At 31.5% G+C, this 23,611-nt stretch overlaps 1 protein-coding gene across 1 annotated transcript; it reads left to right on the forward strand.

Moving 5' to 3' along the window:
- The first annotated feature begins 5,909 nt into the window (after positions 1-5,909).
- LOC148613928 (histone-lysine N-methyltransferase PRDM9-like) lies at positions 5,910-14,512 on the forward strand. The gene is made up of 6 exons (XM_088590397.1): positions 5,910-6,060; positions 6,464-6,531; positions 9,704-9,895; positions 10,446-10,749; positions 12,287-12,472; positions 14,406-14,512. The coding sequence occupies exons 1-6, from the start codon at positions 6,000-6,002 to the stop codon at positions 14,510-14,512; spliced, it is 918 nt and encodes a 305-aa protein (XP_088446523.1). The 5' UTR covers positions 5,910-5,999.
- The last annotated feature ends 9,099 nt before the right edge of the window (positions 14,513-23,611 follow it).

Below are 23,611 nucleotides of genomic sequence, written 5' to 3' on the forward strand. Positions count from 1 at the left end.
TGGTGTCGCACTATATTTGGATAAATGTAAGGAAGGGGTGTTCGGCAGAGGTTAGCCTGTCATCAATATACCATTTCAGGCTGTAGAAATCATTGTGGTTGACTTTGGATGGGTCCGTTGTCTCAATCATTACTTCTTTGTTTACATTTATTTTAGTATACACAAAAATAGGAACTTGTGGCTGTATACATGAAAGAAGTAAGTAGTAAGGCGTTTCATTTTGTTATCATTTAATTTGATCCAAACATGTCAAGATGATAACCTCAATCTTCGGAATTATACGTCGAAAATCTTAAATTGACAATACTGACAAAAACTAGATATTTTCTGTAGCTTTTGGACTATCTTTGACGATCGGTGCCATTTAAAATAGCATCAATGACAAATATACCGGCAGTTGTATTCACAATATAAATATTTCAAAATGTTTAAAATGCTAAAATAAGCAGAAAATTATATGTGACTCTACATAGAATCCTTGTTCATAAGAGATAAAACATAGATGGAATGCACAGATGAATTGAAAACTAAGGGGGGTAACACTGTAAATGACACTAAAATACAACAGAAACTATTAGATTTTCAATGTGAACTAACCCCTGAGAGCAGACAGACTGAGTGAATAATTACACATTTTATCGTATAGACCTATAAAGCAAATTAAAAACGAAAATAAAAATGCGTTGCTTTTTATTTTGGATGTATCGCATTTTACATAATTTGCATGATTCTTACAAAGACTGCTGCTTAAAGTTAAAAACATATTGTAATTGATACCAACAACTGGGCCAATATGCATTCTTTCCTGACACTACCCCCTTCATAAAACACACGCACACATACATAAAAAAATATAGAGTCGAGCATCCTCTGTATCACGTCATTTGTTCTTGATAGCATATTTAGAATTAGAAGACTTTATTAATAACAGACAAGAGGTGATTTATTCATGCCAAAATATCATCAAACTAACTTTTGTTTCTTGTTCGAAAACCTTTTCTAATCACATAACCAGTCTAAGTTTTTATTGTTTATTTTATTAGATAACAAATTATATAGATTGTACATGTAATTTGCACTTTGCAAATGGTTATAGCTTTTGGTTTGGCTTCATTGGTTGGTTTTCGTGGGACTTTTCAGCAATACAGATCTTAGTGTAGAAAGGATTATTGTTATGTAAAAAAAGGATATGCGGAATAAAAAAGCAACGTTTGTTCGAAAGGTTTTCCATGAAATACCTCTACCATTGGCAGCGTCTGACTGGTACTCAAAAACTGGATTCAATTCGACGCAATTGCTATGTTGAACATTTGCCAGATCATCAGATAACTATTGCATCAATTAAAGTACATTGAATACTATCAGAAAAAGGACAAAATATCTTAATTATCAGTCTCTGTAAGAATTAGGCTGTAGTTGAATGTGGAATATAAAAAAAACATCATTTTTAAAGTTTGATTTGACTATTTGTACCATTCGAATCAAGGAATAAAGACAAGATTTTCCATTTTTGTAAACTGAGCTATAATTTCATTAAAATGCACTGACAAAGAACATTTCAAGGGTAGATAACTGTCAGAAACATCAATTTGTTTTTCTAATCTCTGTTTACATATTCTGGGCACATCAAGTGATCAAGAGATCAAATAATGATCTTTTCAAATTACATTCTTTTGATTACCGCTAGAACCTTGGTTCCCTTGATTACTCTTTCAAATAGAGCAAGAATCAGCGAGTCATATTATACTGTCAGATCGATGGATATTTGACATACATGTTTATGATTTTTCCCATTTTACCTGATCTTACACTCAGTTCGAACTTTGTTGGAATATCTGTTTGCCTGAATCATTGCTAAGGACGGTTTTATTATGATAAAATCCGACAGTGATTGAAACATTTCCTTAGAGAAAAGTTTAATGCATGACATATTCAATCAAACAATATCGGAGTGATTGAGTGGTATTGTGATTTTCACCTTTTTCCTAAATATTGAAACATTTCTTTTAAGGACGCTTACCCCACCGGTGCACCTGGTCCATGCTCTCAGTTTTTAGTGGAGTCCAAGTTGCTCAATTGCTTTTGTTACTTTGTATGTATGATTTTAGTTACTTTATGTTCTTTGTGTATGTCTGTTTTCAATGTCTGGTCTTTGTCCCTGGATTACATTCTTTTGATTACCGCTATAACCTTGGTTCCCTTGATTACTCTTTTACTTTTTTGTCAAATAAATGAACCACTTCACAAGAACCAGCTGTTTTGCTAATCCTATGACTATTGTATCTTTATTTGTATTTGCTTATGAGGTCAGTTTATATCATACAACCTAAGTCATTGTCATCACTATCTGATTTTAAACAACAAAGACGATGCATTACCGTCAATACAAAACATTAATAGCATTCATATTCAGCATGTTTGTATGTTTAAGTACAAATTGTATGAAAACCAATGAGTTTGAATCAACAGCTTGGTTGCTACATTCTGTCGTTTGTGTTGACGGTTTACATTAGCACACTACAGTTTTCATGTATTTTGTAACATACGACTGGAAAAAATAGCGAATCAAATGCAACCTAAAAATGTGTTTTAGTTTAATACAGCATAAATAGTTTTGCTATAGAACAAATTATCTGCCGGTAGGAGCTGCAACGATTGTTAAAATATATAATTTGTCTACTTTGCAAATGTAAATTTGATTTATATGGATATAAAAAAAAATAAATTTTACAGTAAGTATGATTAATGTCGATCTTTAATGCAGATATATTTGTAAGGAACAAATCGCTGCACCAAATATAAACAGCATATCATAAGCTGTGCCATGGGTGTCCGTTCAATGTACTTTATTAACCACATTCTTCTCTCAAATGTACATGTTTAGTTCAAGCTGTTTATCTGCTTGCTGTTTTATCTGTATTTTGTTTATTTTTTGTAATTAGTACATTTTTTTGTTATAGTGTGTGTGTGTGTGTGTGTTTTATTGTCCATCTTTGTTTTCTATTCATATTTATTAATTGACTTCTTCCAATGGTTCAAGTCTTAAAACCTCAGAGACGGTTAAATCATGTAAAGAATTTTGGCTGTACGAATTGTTTTACAAGCGTTACCATGACAAAAAAATAACATTTGAAACACGTAGTTATTTGTCCTCTATGTCTCTATACTACCTTAAATGTTTAATTTCCAATTTAACGATATATTGTGGAAGTGATTGAGCTTTTATTTCATTGTAACAATCGATGCAATTCATGCAATTTAAACTTGCAGACTAGGCCAAAGGTTACACGATTACATAAATTTGAATCGGTTATTCTTCAAAACCTTTTGAAAGAGAGGAAGATTAAAAAATCTAAATCAATTTCACATATTGGTATCTTGTCGATGTTGATTCCATTAACAATCTTATATAAGAATACTGACTCAATTAACAGTCCTAGACTCAATAAAGAATCCAAAATGTGGAGGCTATCCACTTCATTAATAATCCTTAATTTGGAGAGCATTAACTCCATTAACAGTCCAATATTTCTAGAGTGTATAATACTTTTTTTTTTATAAATAAATGAGGATAATAAAAAGACGCATTTCTTAATTTCCTTTGTAAATGAATATCATTTTGACAGACATATATGATTTGATTGTAGAAGATGCTGATTTACTGAAGTTGTCGGAAAGTAAAATAAACTTCACGATTCTTAACTTGCTTTAATCATGTTGATCAAGCTGTTGTACTTAACATATATTATCGACTATTTCTTTCGCTTGTAAGTATGGGAAGGATTGAATACAATTATAGCTCTTGCCTGTACCATTTCTAAATCACTTACGTGTTTAATGATTTTTTTTATATAAAATGTATTTAGATATTTAAAATATTTTATTTTACTTTATTCTAATTAACTATAAACAGTTACAGCGAGAATGTACAAGTGTATTGAATTGATAATTGTATAGAACAATTATTTGTTCGTGTGAACATGAAATTGTATATTCAGTCTACGCGTCGTTAATGTTGTACATATTAGCCGGTATAGTCTATATACGATGACTAAAATACATGTTCACGCTAGATTAGAAGAAACACAAAGTAATGGTTCGTCGAAAAAAATAATAAAGCTATCAAAGCTCTTTCAACAAGATCTTGGATATACTCGAAGCTATTTGGAAATATAGACTGAAATAGTTGCTTCAAATGCTTATGAAAGAGTAATCAAGGGAACCAATGTAATCAAAAGAATGTAATCCAGGGACAAAGACCGGACATGGAAAACAGACATACACAACAAAGAACATAAAGTAACTAAAATCATACATACAAAGTAACAAAAGCAAATGAGCAACTCAGACTCCAATAAAAACTGGGAGCATGGACCAGGTGCACCGGTAGGGTGTGATTTGTACTCGGTTTAAACAAATTTGTACAAGGGTGTGCTCAACAGTTTCATTCAGTGACGCGTATTATATGATTTTGAATTTATATCTAGTATTAATTGATAGATCTCAATTATCTTTATAATAATATTCAAGAGTAATCAAGGGAACCAGGATTCTAGCGGAAATCAAATGAATGGACAAAGACAAGAAAATAGAAACACAACAAAGAATATAAAGTAACTAAAATAATACATACAAAGTATCAAAACTAAATAAGCAACTCGGACTCCTCTAAACTAGGAGCATGGACCAAGTACACCGGTATGGTAAGCATCCCCTGATTTTCTAAAACACCCGCCGATTTGCTCGTAAAATGTCAAGTTGAAGAAAGAGGGTTGGATATGACATGTTCATCAAATCAGTTTTCATGGTGCAGATGGATACACCGTAACGATCCACGAGTTCATGATGACTACCATAAAACTTCTGTAGTGATGACTTTAATCGTGTAGCAACATAACCTTGTTCCAGAAGCCTAATTGCAAGATGTCTAGTGCGATTCAAAAGTCTGCGTAGTCACGGTAAACTCTGGCATAACGTATAAGTTGTGGTATGAGAACTCCAAACGCAGGTGCTGAAGGGATGTTGCCACAGATGAAAGGAAAGTTGACAATTCTGAATGAAAAGTCATCACGTTTTGTCGTAAAGTTTGGTCAATAGTTTTTCCTTTGCCATCAATCTCTAAGTATAGATTAAGATATGAGGCTGACTTCACAGTGACTGTGGTTGTCTTTATCTCAAGTTCTGTGGGGTAGATGAGATGTATCCCACCACCGAAACTAGGATTGTTTAACGACAACACGTCATCTACATAGCGAAAACTGTGTGAATTGTGTTGGTTATGTTTTTGTGTTGGAGGGTGTTAGCCAAATTAATTGCATCTATACCTTTGTGGACAAACGGTAGTGGAAGAAATAGTCGTTTTTCTTCATCTTGACCTTTTACACAAATTGGTTTGATGAGTTTGTGGATACCATTATCCGACATGATCGCAACAAGTCTGAAAAATGATGAAGGTTCAGAAACAGGAGTGTCAAGTCTTGTTTTGTAAAGGGAATGTAGTAGAGTGAGAGGTATAGAATAGAGTCTAATTCGAATGTGATGAAGTCCAAGAGGTTTTTGTATGAAAGGAAGAAGACCATATATGGAGACATTATTCATCTTATGTGACCTATAGTGACGTATAGTGGCGATGACCATGAATCCTTTTTTGACAAATAAATTCATCACATTTATGCTATTGTTATATTGGTTTGAAAGGTTTCTTCTACTTTTTATGTTGTCATTGTACCAGTAAGGTATTGTAGTATTGGTGCTAATATGAAATTAATGTTGAATACAAACGTTCCAATGATTTGTAAGAATTGTGTCCCTTACCCTAGGTCTACCTCCTTAAACCATGTTAACGTCGTTTTCTTGAAATGCAGTTTGCTTTTAGCTATTAAAATGTTTTCTTTTTAGAACATAATAAGTTGAATGTGTGAGACAGAAGACTGAATATGCATCGCTGTTTGTTTTCAAGTTGTTTGAATTATCCTTTACAAAATTGAAGTGAAGATAATATGCTGACCTCTGTATTCCTGGTTGTCATATCTTACTTTATATTTTGCCTTCAATATACAGGTAGTATCATACAATTATTATATTTCCATAGACATTTAAAGGGGGCTTCATTTTTACCACACATTTTAATCACAGTCAAACTTGTTTCATTTTTTATGTTTTTGGGGAACTTGTATGTAGAATATATTTTAGAAAAAATGGATGATGAATATCATCTTTCCAATTAATCATTAAGTCAAACGTTATTTTGACTTTCAAAACAGAATCTGATATTTCGCGAAACGAGTGTAGTTAAACAGACATAATCCTTATTTAACCTGCATATATATTTTATAGGACAAGAAGAAAACCATTATTGTCTGTTGGTAAGAGAGATTTGTTTGTTTTTGTTTTGTTAGTGATCACAGATTTTATTATTATTATTATCATTATTATTACTACTATTTAATTTTATTGATTGTAGCATGCTATGATTGTGAACATCCTAATCTGCCAATGGAGCACGGACTTTATGTCATTAAGAACGAAAAGGTTTGTCTATATTTCAACGATATTCGATTTTTTTTTAAAGATTTAGCCTTAAAGAATGTCAGAAAGTCTCGGAAAAGTTAAATTCGTAACACAGTTTTTTGTTTTGTTTTATTTGTTTTGTTTTTTTTTTTAATTTTAATGAGAATGGATAATTTTGAGATTTGGTGAATATGCTAAAGATACAACAAACCCAACAAGGTGTAAAAAACAGGTCAAGACCCCAAGACCTAAGGGTCTTTAATGAACGAGAAAACCCTCACACCACAATGGAAGTTTCAGTTTCCTCCGAAGCAACATTATTAACAGATACAGCAAAATAGTTGCTCTTATGAACTACAGCAATATAACGGAAAACAAAAAAAAAACAAAGCAAGACAAGACACACAAAGGCAAAAAAATCCTGACGTGCTAAAAATGCGGTAAATGTGCTTTGGTGTGATTATAACTCTCCCCCTATTTTAAATCTGGCCACTGTGAAAAAAAACTATTACATGTACGCAATTAAACACACGTAAAAACATTTCAAAAGGTCACAAAATGCTATCTTTAACAATTTGACAATATCGTAAAATATACCTCACGAATGAGTCTATTCAACGGTTTAGTAAAGCCGACATATTTTAATATCAGTACTTACTTTGTTCAAAGAAAGTTTTTCAGGATATATATTTTTATTATGAATATTAAAATTGACGTTTTTAAGACACAAACTATCGCCTAAATATCAAATATCTAGATCTGAAGGTGTTTTTTAACTTTTCTACCAAATGTTGTTTGGAAGGAACTTCATTCATTCTAGCCATTAATTGTGATCCGTAACAATACAATAAGTAGTGCAGAATTGGTTCCATGGGAATTCCAATGACTTGATGGTAGACGAAAATGGAGTCTTACAAGAATTTTGAGTGCTGTAAGCATATCAAAAGAATTCCAGTTATCGTAGTTGTTTTTTAAGTTTTTCATAACTAAAAATCTGTTAATTAAGGGCATATTTGATATATGCGATTTGTTTTATTTGTTTATTTATTTATTTATTATTTTATTGTATTTTTTATTATTATTATTGTAGAAATGTGGTGTATAGAGTAGAAAAATAATACTTTGAACAGATTCGAAAGATCCCACATGGGCATTAAATTTATTAAGCATTTCAAGCGAATTTTTAATATTCCAAAAAAAGTTAATTCCACTATTTTCATTTCATACACATTGTCCCAAAATCATTTGATCGTTTAACGTTAAAGTGCGCACTAGTATGTAAAATATAAGGTCTGGTTGAAGCGCAATGGCTTGAAAAGGAAATAAATCTGTATCTTAGGGTGTTTTGTGAAGTCTGGAAAACCAGTGCATTGTAGAAACTTCTAGGTTGAGTTTGTAAAGAGGTAGCGGTAGCTTGTGTGTGTTTACAATTTTAGGTTTTTGAAATTTAGTCAGTTGGAATGTAGATGAATTTGTGATATCTTTCTGTTGAATTTAAATATATATATTTACGTCAAATAACAATATTATTTGCAGCTTTATCAGTGTGAACAAACGCAAATTCCTTGCCAAATTCGTTCAACTTGTATTTTATTCGGGAGATTCGGTTTTTTATGTTTTTCTAAGGAGTAAAGTGTTCTGTAAAATGTTTTATTCGGATAACAACTATTTTCATAACTGTTTTGAATAAAGAATACAAGCTCTATCCATCTATACAATGCGAATGGAGTGAGTTCTGAATGGTGTTTACGACATTTGTTCGAATTGGTAGTGGCTGGAGGACAATACTAATGTCCGTTTTGACGACTTTTTTTCTATTATTCAGTCGTTCACGACATTCAGATTGCCTTAATAACATGAGAACTGGGACAATACTAATATTTTGAGTAAATGCAATTTCAGGATATTGGTTATTTTTCTTAATGTTCACATCTTTGCCTAACTTCCTATAATTAACGACATATTAACGGTTTTTTTTTTTTTTTTTTTTTTTTTTTTTTTTTTTTTTTTTTGGGTTGTGCTAATATAGCAAATATACGGAAATTCAGTGTTACCAAAATAAATAAGGATGGTTTCCATTAATGTCGTGTCATTAACCACTTCTTATGTTCCCATTACTTTTACATGTTGAAAAAGCAATTTTCAAAGTTTCACTGTGAATTTTCAGGATAAATGATATCTTAATGTTGCATAATATTGTTAAGCTTGGAAAACGAGTCTTTGAAAATCATTATGCTAATGCTAATGATGGTTGGATTTTTTTCACCACATTGACTTGAATTGATAATACTGAAAATCTACATTCTTACCCTTTCTGCTAAATAGCAGCATGTGTAAACAATATTTATACAATTTTGAATTGTAAATTACAACTATAATTTTGAAGAACAAATTCTAAGCTTTATTTTGACTACTTTTTTTCAATCATAATACACACAGAATATGCTCTTACTATCACCGATTTTTTTTTACTATTTTTTGGTACTATAAAGGGTGGATAGCTATTTGACCAGGAGTGGTAAGTGAGACCAGCACGCTCATTCAAAATACCATAAAATACCGGTAAAATCAATTCCTTAATTAATATATATTTAATGTTTATCAAATGTGATTTACTGGATAATCAATTTTCGGGAAAAGTATGGAATAACAGTAAGCAATAATAATTTGAACAGTTTCATAATTTGAAGTGCTGAACAAAATTTTATCACATTCCTCCACAATAGTGTGTAATCTAGTGACTAATATGGAACTAGTAAATGTTAATCAGGTTTGAAACCGTCGTATTGTTATTTCGAGGTTTTTGTTTAAAACGATTTAGTCTGCGTCCATGAAACCATATTTTACGCATTAGTTGAGGAACTATATCACAAATGTTGACCGAATCTGTTCTTAAGGTGTTACCTATTCCCATAGACTGAAAGGGTAGACTGTTTGAAACTCCCGTATCCATTCCACGTCAATCAATCTACGGGAAAGGCGGAACTTTCAATACGATTCCCCTGACTGTTTATTAAGTATGTCGCATTCGCAAGTTTTATTTGATGCTTGTTTTGTATAAAAATAGAAGCTGTGCATATATGATGATATATAGATTTGATTTTTATTGCTACTAGTTTCAATTTTATTTTTTTCTCTTAAACTGATTTTTCATATTTTCAATTTGTTAGTTATACTTCTTTCATATAATTAGCCAGAGAATCGAAACGCTGACTACGCCATTGGAACAACGCCTCCTGGATTTTCAGTGAGAAAGTCGTCGATTCCAGGGGCTGGGCTTGGGGTGTTTGCTGAAACCACAATTCCTGCTAATACAAGACTTGGTCCATTCGAAGGTATTATCTACGCAGAAGCCACAAATGAGGATCAGAGTTATGTTTGGATTGTAGGTACACATATTTTTTTTTGTATTTCTGGAAGAAACATAAAACCATCGTCCTATTATGCTGTTTTAAATAACGGCAAAGCCCATTTTTTATTATAAAAGAAAGGACAAAAGACGAGAGAAATTGTAAATTTTGATAAATATATGTGCATACAGAAATGATTAAGAGTAGTGAACAAATTGTAATTTTTCATTGCAATACGTAGAAATAGAGGGACGTGGTAAGTTGTAGAGGACGATGTTCTCATTATGATAATTAATAATAATTTTACTCCAAAATTTAATTTTATTTTAAGATTTAAGAAGCACTGAAAGTCCGATATCAGTGTAACTGAAATTTACCCTTCAACACAAAGTAAGGATCCATACCAGTTTCGTGTAAAAAAATAAACAAAAATATTTCAAATGCATAGTAGCACCTGCCTTATATTGAACTACTCTTCTTAATTATAGATATGATAGGCAGTAAGTAAAGCAACATCATATATAAGGGTAGTACTGATTTAAAGTAAATTAACCTTAATATCTTCTTTTCCTTTTTTTGCCATAGATTTACTACTCTGATAATTCGGATGACGAATACCGTTATATTGATGGGAAATATAAAAGTCACTCTAGTTGGACACGATACGTCAACATGGCAAACACCATTGATCAGGAAAATCTTTACGCTCATCAGTATAACTTTCAAATGTACTATGTGACGTATGAATGTATAAAACCCGGAATTGAGTTACTAATATGGTATGGAGAAGATTACGGTGCTGCATACGGTCTGAAAAGAACGGAAGAGGACTATCTTGGACGCTTTAACGCTTCCACAGAAATATTTTACCTAAACACAGTACAATCAGGTATAGCGATAAAAAATCAAGAGGGCATTGTCAAATGATAATGCTGCGGGCAATACCTCACAGTAATTAATACCCATTTTAAATTCTTCAATGCAATAAACACTAAATTTTCTTAAAAATACTGCATCATGGTAAATTGAATACCCCTTTGAATGTGCAGTTGTCTTTGATAATGACACTGCCCTCACCTGTGTCTCAATAATTTATCAACGTATCAGGCGGTAATACTCTACTCTAAGTGTTCAATTTATGATGCCGATCTCTACAAATGGTGTTATCCGAAAATCTTCAGCATTTGAAAAACGAAAAAAAAAAGATGTCCTGTTGATAAATTTGTACGATTTCTTACAATTTTTGGAAGAGTTTTAAACAATTCCTGGCCTATGTTACAATGCGTGTGATAGATAATTCAATGTATATGCATGTAAGATGATATACAATGACAATACGAGTGAAATTGTAAGAACGATTTACAATACTAGAACAACTTAATGTGATGAAATGATGAATAGTTCAGTTTATTGAGCAACAATGTCCGTCCATTACGTATATATTAACTAGGTATATTATTCCAACCCAACAACTACGGAACTTCTTTAAATTGTATCCCAACACGCAAAAGCATTCATGTTCATTACAAGTAGCAGTTATCATCAATTGATGGTGTTGATAGAAAGACAGTATTGAAAAAATGTTGATTCAAGAGTAGAGATCTTAACCTTAAACCATTCTGAAGAAGCAGAAAATTTGCCGAATTGTTGTTTTTATGACATGTTTTAACTAGAATTGAAATAATTTATTACGGTTTTTAGCTTAAAATTTAAATGAATAAAGAGAAAATTAGACTAAATCGACCGCTTTGACACGTGTACTTATGTGGGAGAATGCATTGTATTTCAAGATTTAGAGACATCAATCGTGAATTTGACTGTGGTACATTTAGCTTATTGGCGACGTGTAGGCGGATTGATGACGAAAATCTTCAAGTAAAATACGATAACCTCCATTCTAATGCAACCATTAAATATGTCAATGGAAATAATATATGATTTTCTAAATGAATAAGCGCGTGCGTTTAAATTTGAGACATTGGCGTCCTAAATATTTCGGTGTTATCCATTGAATTCCTTGTTACAACGGATGTAGCATTAGAATTCATATTGTTTATGTTAAGAAAAAAATCTTGTTATGTGTATATTTTTTAAGACTTTATTTTTGTTTTTGTGTTTTACCTCTACTTAAAACATATGAATTGTTTTCAATTGTTGGTTAGAATATCAGATAACCATTACTTTTGATCGGTTTACGCTGCACCGTCTTAAGATACGATCATCGCATGACAAAACTGTGTTCAGACGTATTCAAACCTTATCTGCAAGGATTGACGAAATCGCATTTAATTATCAGCGAAATATTGTTTAAATTGACAGTAATTGAATAAGTAAAATAAATACAGACTTTTTACTTGTTACATAGCTTAACTATAGACAGTTTTAAACATACTTTACACATTACTTTTTTCAATTTTATCTAATAGAAAAGGTTGTCCAATACTCGTCAACGTGCTACAAGTTTAACCAGCAGTGTCCATTCAAAAAGCCACCAAATTATAATGGGAACTTCACTAAAACATGTCTCTACGAAGCATACCATGATATTTGTAAATATGCAGCATGTGATATCAACCCATGTACTGGTGTAGATGACTGTGGTTATTGCAAAGGTAAATGGATTTCTGTTTCTACTGGAATTTAATCGGCTTGTGTTCACTCTCAGGAAAGCAGATGATTTAAAGTGAACAGAACGTCTTTATCCATTTCACTAAGCATTTTTTAAATTGCTTAGAATCTCTAGGTAGCCCTGTTAATATATAAATATTTTAGGAAACTAAAACTGCTATAACATTCAATGCGCAGTAATAACTTATCTACCTCAGATGCTAAGAAATATTTCAGGATTTCCCCATTTTATCATTTGGAATCATAATAAATTACATACACGTGTTAAAATTCTCATTAAACCACCAATTTATTATTGTAAATAATATAATGATTATCTTAAAAGCTCTACTACAAATGTATAATAAATAACACCAGAAACGCTACACAAATTTGTGTACTAAGTATCCCTAGTCCATGGGCTGGGAGGGTTCCCTGTGTATCCCACAAATCAACTTCATTATTATTTTCAGGCACCTTTTTCCCCATCAGTTTGTCGACAAAGAATATTCTCGGATTATTTTCCAGTACGAGCTTATCTGTATATCAACGAGGCCATAAAGTCAATATGTTTCTGACTCTACTGTTCGAGCTCTAAGTCATCCTTGGACATCTCACATTAATATTGAATACATAATAGTATAAGCATGTAGCAAAATTTCTCAGTGCTCTAGTGATATCACGAATGTTGCAGTAAGACTCGAGGTTATTGGTTTAAGTAAAATATGTACCCCTACCCAACAAAACAAATCCCTTGAATTGACATATTTTTCAATGTCAAAACCCTTGAGTATTTTAGGCGTCAATAATAAAATGGCCAATTTGATATTTTCTGTTTAGTACCCTCACAATTTCTGCCTCTGGAGTTCTTTTGTTGCCTTCAGGCGATTTCATATTAAGAATTTATTCACAAATGGCTAAAATTGGGCTTTTCAAATAGTCCACTAAGTCCTGTAAATTCATCTATACAAGTAACTGCACGACAGATACGTCTCATTCGATGGATAATTCCATTTTCTACATTACGAAGCTTCCTATATAATATTCAAAATATCACCCTACCAATCAAAAAACAAGTCCCCATAGAAACAATATCTTCATTCAGAACATATAAAAACTGTAAAAACCTACATCTTTGGCATTAATAATCAAATTATTGTGGCATTCTACATATCAGATCAATAACAGCTCTTAGTTTTTCGTTTTGAAGTAACAATTATTATGTAATTGTAAAAAGGGGCGTTTTCAGATTTTCATCTATTTCGCCTTTTTTCGCATTCTTTTAATACTGTAATTTAATTATAGCCCATAATGAAACAATGATAAAACAGAAATTCATTGATTTATTTCTTAAATTTCCCATCCCAAATGATATTTTGTCCCAGAAAAATTTCATAATAATAAGGTTGGTTATTAGATTACTTCATAAAAATATAAATCTAAAGCTTTCAGAACCTGATTAGTGTGTGCCATTTTTTTTTCAGCAACACATTTCCAGTAAATTGAAAATAGTATTTGTAATATTTTCTTAAACACCTTTATGAAATAAACTATGGTTAGGCAGTTGCAGCCTACCTTGTGGTGTGAGGGTTCCTTCCTTTATTGAAGACCCATAGGTGGCCTTTAGCTGACATTTTTTATCCCAGTTGGGTATTTGTCTCTTTGACACTTTCCACTCTTGTTATTTTTGGTGAGACTTGGTATGTTTGAACCTTCCATTGGTAGTACTGTACACATAGCCCCCTTACATATAAGCTCATTTGTATAATGTTTTTGTTAATATATATCGCCTTCTATCTATTAACACTTAATAAGTGTTTTTTTGTCATATTTTTTATTAATTCTTACAGAATACTGCTTCTACATGGGAAAGTACTTTACACCACATCACGAATTTCAACATGTTGATAATGTTAATGTATGTTTTTGTACTGACAGTTTGGAAATTAAGTGTTCTGAAAACTGGAGTACGTATAAAGACATGTGTTTTTATTGAGTCCACTGGACAGACACAACACAGCTCAGATGGAGTAATATTCATATGAATTAATTTTGTATATAGTTCATTTAGAGACATAATTAGATAAATTAAACAAAAGGATTGGTGGATCCAGGGGTGGGCGTCTGGTAAAAGGGCCTTCTTTTTGGTGGAAAATTTTCTTCGTTTTGTGCAAAATTTGGTACAAATTAAGCAAATCATAGTTTGAGCTAGTTTTAATTTTCTGGATGATGGATGGGAAGCCAACACCCCCTCCTTTAATCAAAAATGTCTGGATCTGAACGTGGCGGTTAGTTATGTTCAATATATAACAACATTAGTTTATAGAGTCAAATGATAATTTCGGATCAGACTTTTGTTGGAGGCAAGTAAAACATAGTCATATACTAGTGTTCAAAAGTACAATGTATCATGATGAATTATGAGTAAATAAACTGTTTAATTCAGCAATGTGTATTTATTGTTGTTGTAATATATTACTGAATATTGTTGTTGCAGGAAAATGTCTATGAAACAAAAACGTATTTAGTGCTATTCTTTTTTAAAGAAAACAATTTTCAGGGTGGAGAGATACTACAATGCTATTTTTATTTTTTTTTTTTCGAAACTGCAAAAATTATAAACCCAAGAATATATTCAGTTGACAGAATCTGTGAAAATTAACGCGTGTATAGTACATACTAATCTCTTCATTATTACTTTGAAGTAATAACTGATAGCATATCATTTGTTATTCGTATCTACATAAGGGCAGGTGAGGTTGTTATTTCTACAGAACATTTGTTGTATGCTTTAACAAATGTTGAATTTCAAACTTACTGTCAAAATAATAACTAGAAAGAAAGTTTATTGATTGGTTGTGCTTTTATATCAGAAATAGCGGAACTTCAAACAATTTAATACGAGAACGATCAGCCGATCGAGCAGCCCTGTTTTGCTTTATTCAGGACAAAAATTCATAAGCTAATCTGTGAACACAAATCAACTATTTGTTTCACTTTCAAGTTGCACGTCATTAAAATTGCTACTGCGTTAAAGGGACAGTAGAGTAAGGCTTTATGGTAATTGTACAGGGAACCATATTTCACCAAGTTTGCATTTCTGATTTAATCTTCTGGAAAGGTTTGAATATTTTAGCAAATATCAACAAAAAATTCCGAATCAAAATCTTGGCAAATTGTAGGGCTCAAATGTTCGAGCAATGAGTATTATTAAAGAGGGCAACTAGGTACACTGTCGATCAGGCCTGAGTACTCTTGAATCCATCTGTCAATGCCGTATGTAAAATAGTAAAGAGCTTTGAAAAAAATGTCTGTTTTGTGTATGTAGCAGACCCAGCAATATACCTCTACTGATAAAGACACTTAATGTCTTTATCCAATGAAAAGGAGGGAGAGTAATGAGGGTCATAAGAACATTACCGAACTGATAAAATCTTGGCAAAAGTCTGGAGGAAAAGTCGAAAGGGAAGTCGAATGCAAATTACAATATTAAAGTTAAAACCGGAATGTTGTAAACCGCCGCAATGGTCCTAAATTGTTACAGTCTTTTCGATGTGAAAAGATGGTTAAACCAGATTTCATATTATCACCAAGTTGTATCAATGACGTTAGCACAAACATGGTTTAATACTATTAAAATTTAATGTATAGTGCTAAGAGTATGTTGGGTTATATAGTGAATTATCAAGACCCATTTGCCTAATTAGAAAGCCAAGTAGTGTCTTTTGCATAAACTTAGCTTTTTCTGATGAAAAGAACACAAATATATCAGGACAATCTGTCAATATTGTCTTAACCTTAAGATCGTAAAATTGGAATGGGTTTCAAATGTTAAAACACGGTTCTTCAAATAAGAAAATGAAAAAAAAACAAACCTTTCACCGCTGATGTGAAAGTAACACATTTCTGTAAATAAGTATGGTGACCAAGATATATCGTATTACAAAGTTCTTACAATGATTCGGCATAAAAGACTAAACAAAGAAATCTAGTGATTTTGTCTTACAGTGGATTGTGATCTACCTACATATTTGGTTCCAATTCAGCTCATGAGAGGATTCTGCTTGAAACACGTAAACAACATGTCTTTATTGATGTTTACAATAAATAAGATTGTTCTATTTTTGTTTTTGTTTTTTGTTTTTGTTTTTGTTTTTATTTATTTTTGGTTTATACATGTAAATGAAATATTTTACTACTCAGAAGGCTTTGTGGTTTTTGTGGTACTTTTATTTAACCGACTCTCATCAAATCACACGCATCACCTTGGACATGAACGCAAATAAAATATGAAAAAATAAGTATTTTTCTATATTTTTACTTTTTTATTGATATTTAATCTGTTTTTAGTTCCTTCTTACCTCTTAAACGTGGATATTATTCACTAATTCATTATTCTTATTTACGTTTAATTTGAACCACTTCACAACATACATATTTTAAGTATTAAAAATAAAAATTCTTAAACATTGACGCTGCACTCTTTATATCGAACGTAACATAAATGTTATGTGGTGGATCAGGCTTTTTACTTCGATATGCTTAAGTGCGTATAAAATGCAATTTATTTTGTTAACTAATATCTTCATATGTAGGTGTACCGAAGAGGTCAAATCTCACTTCTAGAATGTGTATAGTATAACAGTTTGCAATATTGATATGATTTGTACTTTTGTATTTATTACACTGCGTTCAGTTTTCATCAGAATGTTTTCACAATAAAGAATGATAACTAAACTAATTTTAATAAAGTTGTGGCGGAAAGCATAAAGGTTGTTCAAAAAAGCTTTCATCGTCTGCATTTTTTTCCGAAAACAACTATTTTCGAATACAATTATGATAATGATATAACAATTACTTACCGACAACAGGTTTTAAAAAGGCCAACATTAAAATCAGTCCCCAAATTATTTTATCACGTCTTCATGTATTCTCGTAAAGACTTCATGAAATAATAAAAAAAAAACATCACCTAGTTTAGGCTGCATTGTCATACTCTGCTTACGTCAAGCGTTTACTTTACTACCGTTTTATTAGTTAGTATAAATATTCAATTTAGTCCCAGATCATAATTTTGAAAGGTATGGATTTGTGTTCGAAAGGGAATGAGAATAGATATCATTTTAATAATAAGAGTATATTCGCTGATACCTGGTTTTCAGTATTGTTACATGTATAATTAAAATTTTGACTTTGCCCACACATTTTTCCTTTTCTTTTTTTTTTATTTCAAGCACAAATTGCGGTCGTTCACTCATACCATGTCGTCGCAGTCATTGTTAGACATTTAGTATACGGACATTAACGTGTGCATAAGTGAATGTTGATAAATTTAATTATAGCACAAGGTACATATACCACACCTCAAAAGGAAAACTGAGATTTATTTCTAGGTTTGAAGCATTGAGGAATTAAAGGTCATAAAGGGGACAGGAACGATGATTTTAACGATGTCAGGACATTAACTTTTGGATTTCTTTGAGGTTATATAACACGGAACCATACTATGCAGGAAAATGCTTCAATGGATGGAATTTAGGGGTCGTAAATTAAGGTCTTTAGAAACTAGTAGAAACTAGTTCACGATGCTTACACATTTACTTGACTGACATTTCATGGATTTCTTTGACATTGTTTCACATGCATGATGCAATCCTAAAAATAGACGGCCTGGATTAACACGTGCTGTACCTAGCAATAAAAGGGCAAAATGAACCAACTTAGATTGTTGTCAACTTCTAGTCGAATCCTTCTCCCCATTTGCAAATTTTATCGCAATCATAATTCAGAGTTGTATCAAGTTTCGATGTTGCGCTCATACATTATTGCTTTACTGAAAAGTTTGACGATTTTTATTTACATTTTTATATTATCTCTTTGAACATATGAATTTATTAGTTCTACTGCTCTCTGAAATATTTGCAAGATGTTTTTTTACAAACTTAGTAGATTGTCATATATTATTTATCATCAGCAAAAAACTAAACTTTTGTAGATGAATTTTTAAGTAATAGTCTTTATACAAATCAGATAATAGGTGATTCCTACAAGTCAAAACCAACCAAAATCATTTTTATTACTACTTCAGTCACGATTACAGGCACAAAACCGGTATGAGTTTCTTGGACTTGAGATAATTATTATATAAATGTATGTATGGTTTGCAATTAGCATTTTGCAAGAGGCGCTATTCATTGTTTATATTTATCAGTTTATTTCATAGAAAATGAAGGTCGTTTTTTAAGATTTAATGCAAGAAGGAGTATTATCTTTTGAGGTAAAGTATATGTAGACCTTTTGTGGGCAGTTGTGGTCATTTTCACTTCGGTTGTCTTAATGTTAATGTTAATGTACGAACTGCAAACAAAAAATCATTAGCCAAAATAACATTTGTTTACTAAATATAAATACCCATTTTTCTATACCAACCAAACATACCACTTAAATGGAACAAAACTATTTTAGTGAAAAAATATCATGTCACTCATATGTCTCACAATCATGGGGCGTGGTTACCGAATATCATGTTAAATATTAGTAGAAGAATCTAAATCGTTTGAGATTCCAGGAGAATAATCTGATAACCTAAAATATATTTAGGTCGTTGTAACCATCATATGCATATATAAACGGGATATTGTTTTTAAATAAGTTTGTTTATTATACTATTGTACAAACTGATCATACAGTGATTAAGCAAATGTGTATTGTATACTTCCATTATCTGGAAATTTTTATTTATTAATTTATTTATTATTATTATTATTTTTATTATTATTATTATTATTATATGTTTTTTTGATATATAAAGCAATCATCGGACAAATGCATTAAATGTGTTAGAGAGTGTGTAAGATAATCTACAGGACTTGTTTCCGATGCATCATTTAGAAGTTTACTGTCTTTAGTATATATCAATGGTCCGATCACTGTATCATTTTTAATGTTCTTATCGTAAAAGCTTTAACAATTTGCTTTGAACGCGGCAGGTACAATATGAACAATTTATGTTGTAAAATTAGAAGCATATATTTTCAGCACAATAAAATGTATCCCTTTTCAGAACTTATAATTTTTTTTTATTTGGTTTGTTTGTTTGTTTGTTTGTTTGTTTTGTTTTTTTTTTTTTGCTGTTTTAGTGGAAAAGTAAGGCTTAATTTTCTCAAAAGTACAGTTCTAAGTACAAAAAGGACTAGTCACATAAAATACTGAATGTTTGAACCAAAATAGCATTGGCAGTGTCTGAATTTTGTATGGACTGATTCTTAAAATATTAGAAAAAACATGATGTAAAGGGACTTTGAAATGTTTTTGTTTGGACAGGTTTTGCAATCGTTAGGTTCAGGTTTAGATGAAAAACTACATTTCTTGCCATAACTCCAATAAAAATAACAGTCGTTATGACCTATTTGATATCCAAACATTCTGCAATGTGTTTCAATCTGAAATCGTATGTTTTTAACTATGTATGCTCAGGCCTTTTATTAATATAAGTTAACCGATGAAATCAATAACTCGACAAATATTTATTACAAAATCATCTGCTGGAGACTTGTTATTTTTAGCATTTTTGATAGCTCTAATAACTTCCTCCTTAGTAGTAGCTTTGTTAAGTTCAGCATTAACAATAATATCGCCAGGATGAGTTACATTTGGTATATCTTCATAATTCTTATTTACCTCCTTAAAATAATCAAATGAAGTATCGATTTCCATATCATTACTGTGGACTGGTCTATCCCTATTCAGGACTTTCCAGTATTCACGAGGATTATTAGTTTTCAAAGATTTCTTCATTTTCTTCAGTTCAAACTTATAATTCTTAATACTATTGTTTAAAGTTTTCTCATAGATCTTTTCACTAGCCTGAAGGCCTGATTTTAAAATATTAGAACCATAATGTTTGTACAATCTTTGTGCTTTTCGAAAATCTTTTCTCTTTGTATAACAATCCTTGTCAAATCAAACTTTGGTTTGAATTTTATCAGGATTATTTTTCACGACATTTCTATTCCGCCGAACACCAAATGTTTGTTTTGCAGAATAAAGCAAAACATCTGTTATTTTAACCACAATATCATTTAAATAATCCTGATCAACACTCCGTTAAGATCAATATTATTTTTTATAGTCGTTTAATCTATTTTGGTCCCAGTGACCTATTTTCTCAGAATAATGAGTTTGCATTTCTTCATAACTCTCGTTCAAGTCATGATATTTATAAATATCAACACTTAAATGTAAAGGAGAATGTATATCTGAATAGAGACTGCTAAAATCAATTACCTTAAAATTATTTAGCCTGTGCATCATATTTGCAGTACATAACGTATAATCAACAACAGCTCGTTGCTTTACCATTTCTATCCCCAGCTATTCGCCCATTTAATATAAACACATTGTTGTTTTTACAAAATGATAAAAATTTCCTTCCATAGTTATTTATAGTTTTGTCTACAGAAATTCTGTCTCTTGGGATATTTAAACTGTCTATTTCCTGTATATAAGGAAACTGTTCACAAAAATAAAATTCATAATCAAAATTATTATTTTCTGTCTCTCTAGAAATGTAATAGTCTGGCAAATTACCAGTTCTATTAATGAAATCGCCAAAAGAATAATGTTTGAAAATCCTTTTGCAACATTTGAAATTCTAATTCAATCTCATTAAATGCATCATTTGATGGATATCGAGAATTTTCAGGTGGAATGTAAACTAATCCACACACAACATCATTGACAAGATTTTTTATTCAGCTTGAACCAATAAATGTATGGGCAGTTTTTCTCGATCGGAACTACATGTTTTTCAAACCCCTTTTACAACCAACAATGATACCACCAGATTTATGATTCGAATAAGTTTTTCTATTTTTGTAGAAAAATGCAAAATTATTTAAATTTATAACATTCAAGTTATCTAATTTAGATTCTGTTAAACAAATAATATCAATTTCGTTTAGAAGATCTCTAAACTCAGGGTATAAAATTCTATTCTTCTTTGTTATTATTGACAAGGTTTTCATAATGAAAGTCAGTTACGGTAGAGTTAGTCTCGTCATACCTCTGTCTGTTAACCGTTGATACTTCTTGACCGGATTATGACTATCTCTGGGTTCCTCTGCGGGGTTTACCACGTCCTCGAGTTGGTTGAAATTCAAACTTAGGTCGGGCTCCATGTTCACGGGTAGGAAGTCTCTCATTTGTTTCCATATCGGCTTCGCTCGTAACTGGTGGAATGAATTCACAACCATCAATGAATAATTTATCTATCTTGAAATGAGCTTTTTTTCCGCTGATTTTTAGCTTCCTTGTAGAAAAGCCATAGAACTTTCCGACGGTCAATAATTTCCTTTGGGTACTGCTCATTTACACCGCACCGGGTACCTTGTAGATTGGCAGCGGCACTTCGAACTGTTTCACAATCTTTAAAGCATTTAAATCTACATACTATAGGTCTGGTTGCAAACAATGTATGGCCGTTTTGAGGATCTTTGACACCGTACTCTTTACCAAAACGATGAGCTCTATAAAATTCGATAGGGCTTTCCATTTACATTTGGTTTGTCATAAAATCATTGATAACTACTTCAGTGTCTTCTGTTTCGAAAGGAACAGGGATTCCTGTTAAGACTAAATTTCCCCGCATTGACCTTGTTTGTAAGTAAAGGTGTCTTTCAAAAAGGTTATCTAAATCGGTTCTAAGTTTATCCACATCTTCTGATACGTCGTCGTATTCGGCCTGTAGGGTGGCGATCGAAGATGTCATAGTTTTACAATCAGTTTGGTTTTGTTCATAGTTTTCGTTCATGAATTCCATACTTTTTTCTATTTCATTCACACGGTTTGTAATTTTGTCGACATATTTGGCCAGGCTACTCATAGTGCTTTCGAATTTGTTCAGTTTTTCGCTCAGTTTGTCTAAAATGTTTAGTTTTGTGGACATTTGTTCGATCTTACTGATGAGAGAATCCATTTTTGCATTTGAGTCAGGTCCGTGACTCATGGTGGACTGTAACATAGGTTGCATAGGGATCGACATTGGGCTTGTTATTGCTCCATTATAATCAGAAGATCTGACCATATGTATATTCGGCTGAGAAGTATATTGGAAAGGAATCTGCTGCATAACTGGGGTCTGACAAAAACTGTTCATACCTGTTGTCTATTGTGATGCCACTTGATTCAACGAGTCATTGTACAGAACATTTCGTGACTGAGTAGTGTTTATCTTACTTGGATTATTATTGTCAGCATTTTCATTGTGATCTTTAGAAGTTTTCCTTTTTTTTGCAGCATTTTGTTTCTTCTTCGCACTCATAAATGCAGTATTAGTCACTTTTCAGTAGTATTTTGGCACTCACAAATGTTCATTTTCACAAAGAGATCTTCATGGAGAAAAAAATCAACACGTCCATTTTGTTTTCACACATACACACTTTGAGTTTTAATATTTATTTTTATAGACATGACGACAAATGACTTTGTAAAAATTCCATTGCATAGGGATATAGTTTAGACATTTTGAGATAAAAAATGTCCCTGGAGTAATTTTATTTTTGCACCAACCTGCAAGGTGAGGCATTTCCTAAGTAGCACGAACATTTGTCGAAATACTTTATTTAATGTTTATCGGTAGTTTGCTAAACATTTTCAACAGGACATTTTAAAATAGTTTTTAAAACATTTTGATGACGTTTTTTAAACATTTTAGCGTTTAAGTTTGAAAAAGGTTTTCGGAACTGTTTCATGAAATGTTTTTTGAAATGTTTAAATAACGTGTCACTGTAATGTTTTTGGATCTATTTCCAGATATGGTTTTAATACGGTTTTCTGAAATTTTCTAAAAAAATATTTTTAGAAATGTAAGAAAAACATTCTAATGTATTATTTTTTAAAAACATTTTAAAACGAATTTAGAAAATATTTCTTCACTATTTTAAACTGCATATTAAAAAAATAATTTTCTTATAAATATCAAATGTACAATAAAAAATGAGTATGCCATGAAATTAAAATTCTGATTATCAAGCACTATTTGGACAATAGAGGCTATATAATTACATCATTATTCAATTTAAAAAAATACCGAACAAGGATACATGTGTTATACACATGCATTGTACATGTACATGACGTACTAG

Source organism: Perna viridis, chromosome 6 (genome assembly GCF_037379345.1).
Source record: "Perna viridis isolate PV_CMFRI_1.1 ecotype Kerala chromosome 6, ASM3737934v1, whole genome shotgun sequence".
In the NCBI taxonomy this organism is placed as follows: Eukaryota; Metazoa; Mollusca; class Bivalvia; order Mytilida; family Mytilidae; genus Perna; species Perna viridis.

Bases quoted from the DNA above. Each gene is read 5' to 3' on its own strand.
- LOC148613928 (XM_088590397.1), top strand. From the start codon at position 6,000: ATGCTGACCTCTGTATTCCTGGTTGTCATATCTTACTTTATATTTTGC. The intron at 6,061-6,463 runs GTAGTATCATAC...TATTGATTGTAG, and splicing joins ATTTTGCCTTCAATATACAG to CATGCTATGATTGTGAACAT. The intron at 12,473-14,405 runs GTAAATGGATTT...TTGTACTGACAG, and splicing joins TGACTGTGGTTATTGCAAAG to TTTGGAAATTAAGTGTTCTG.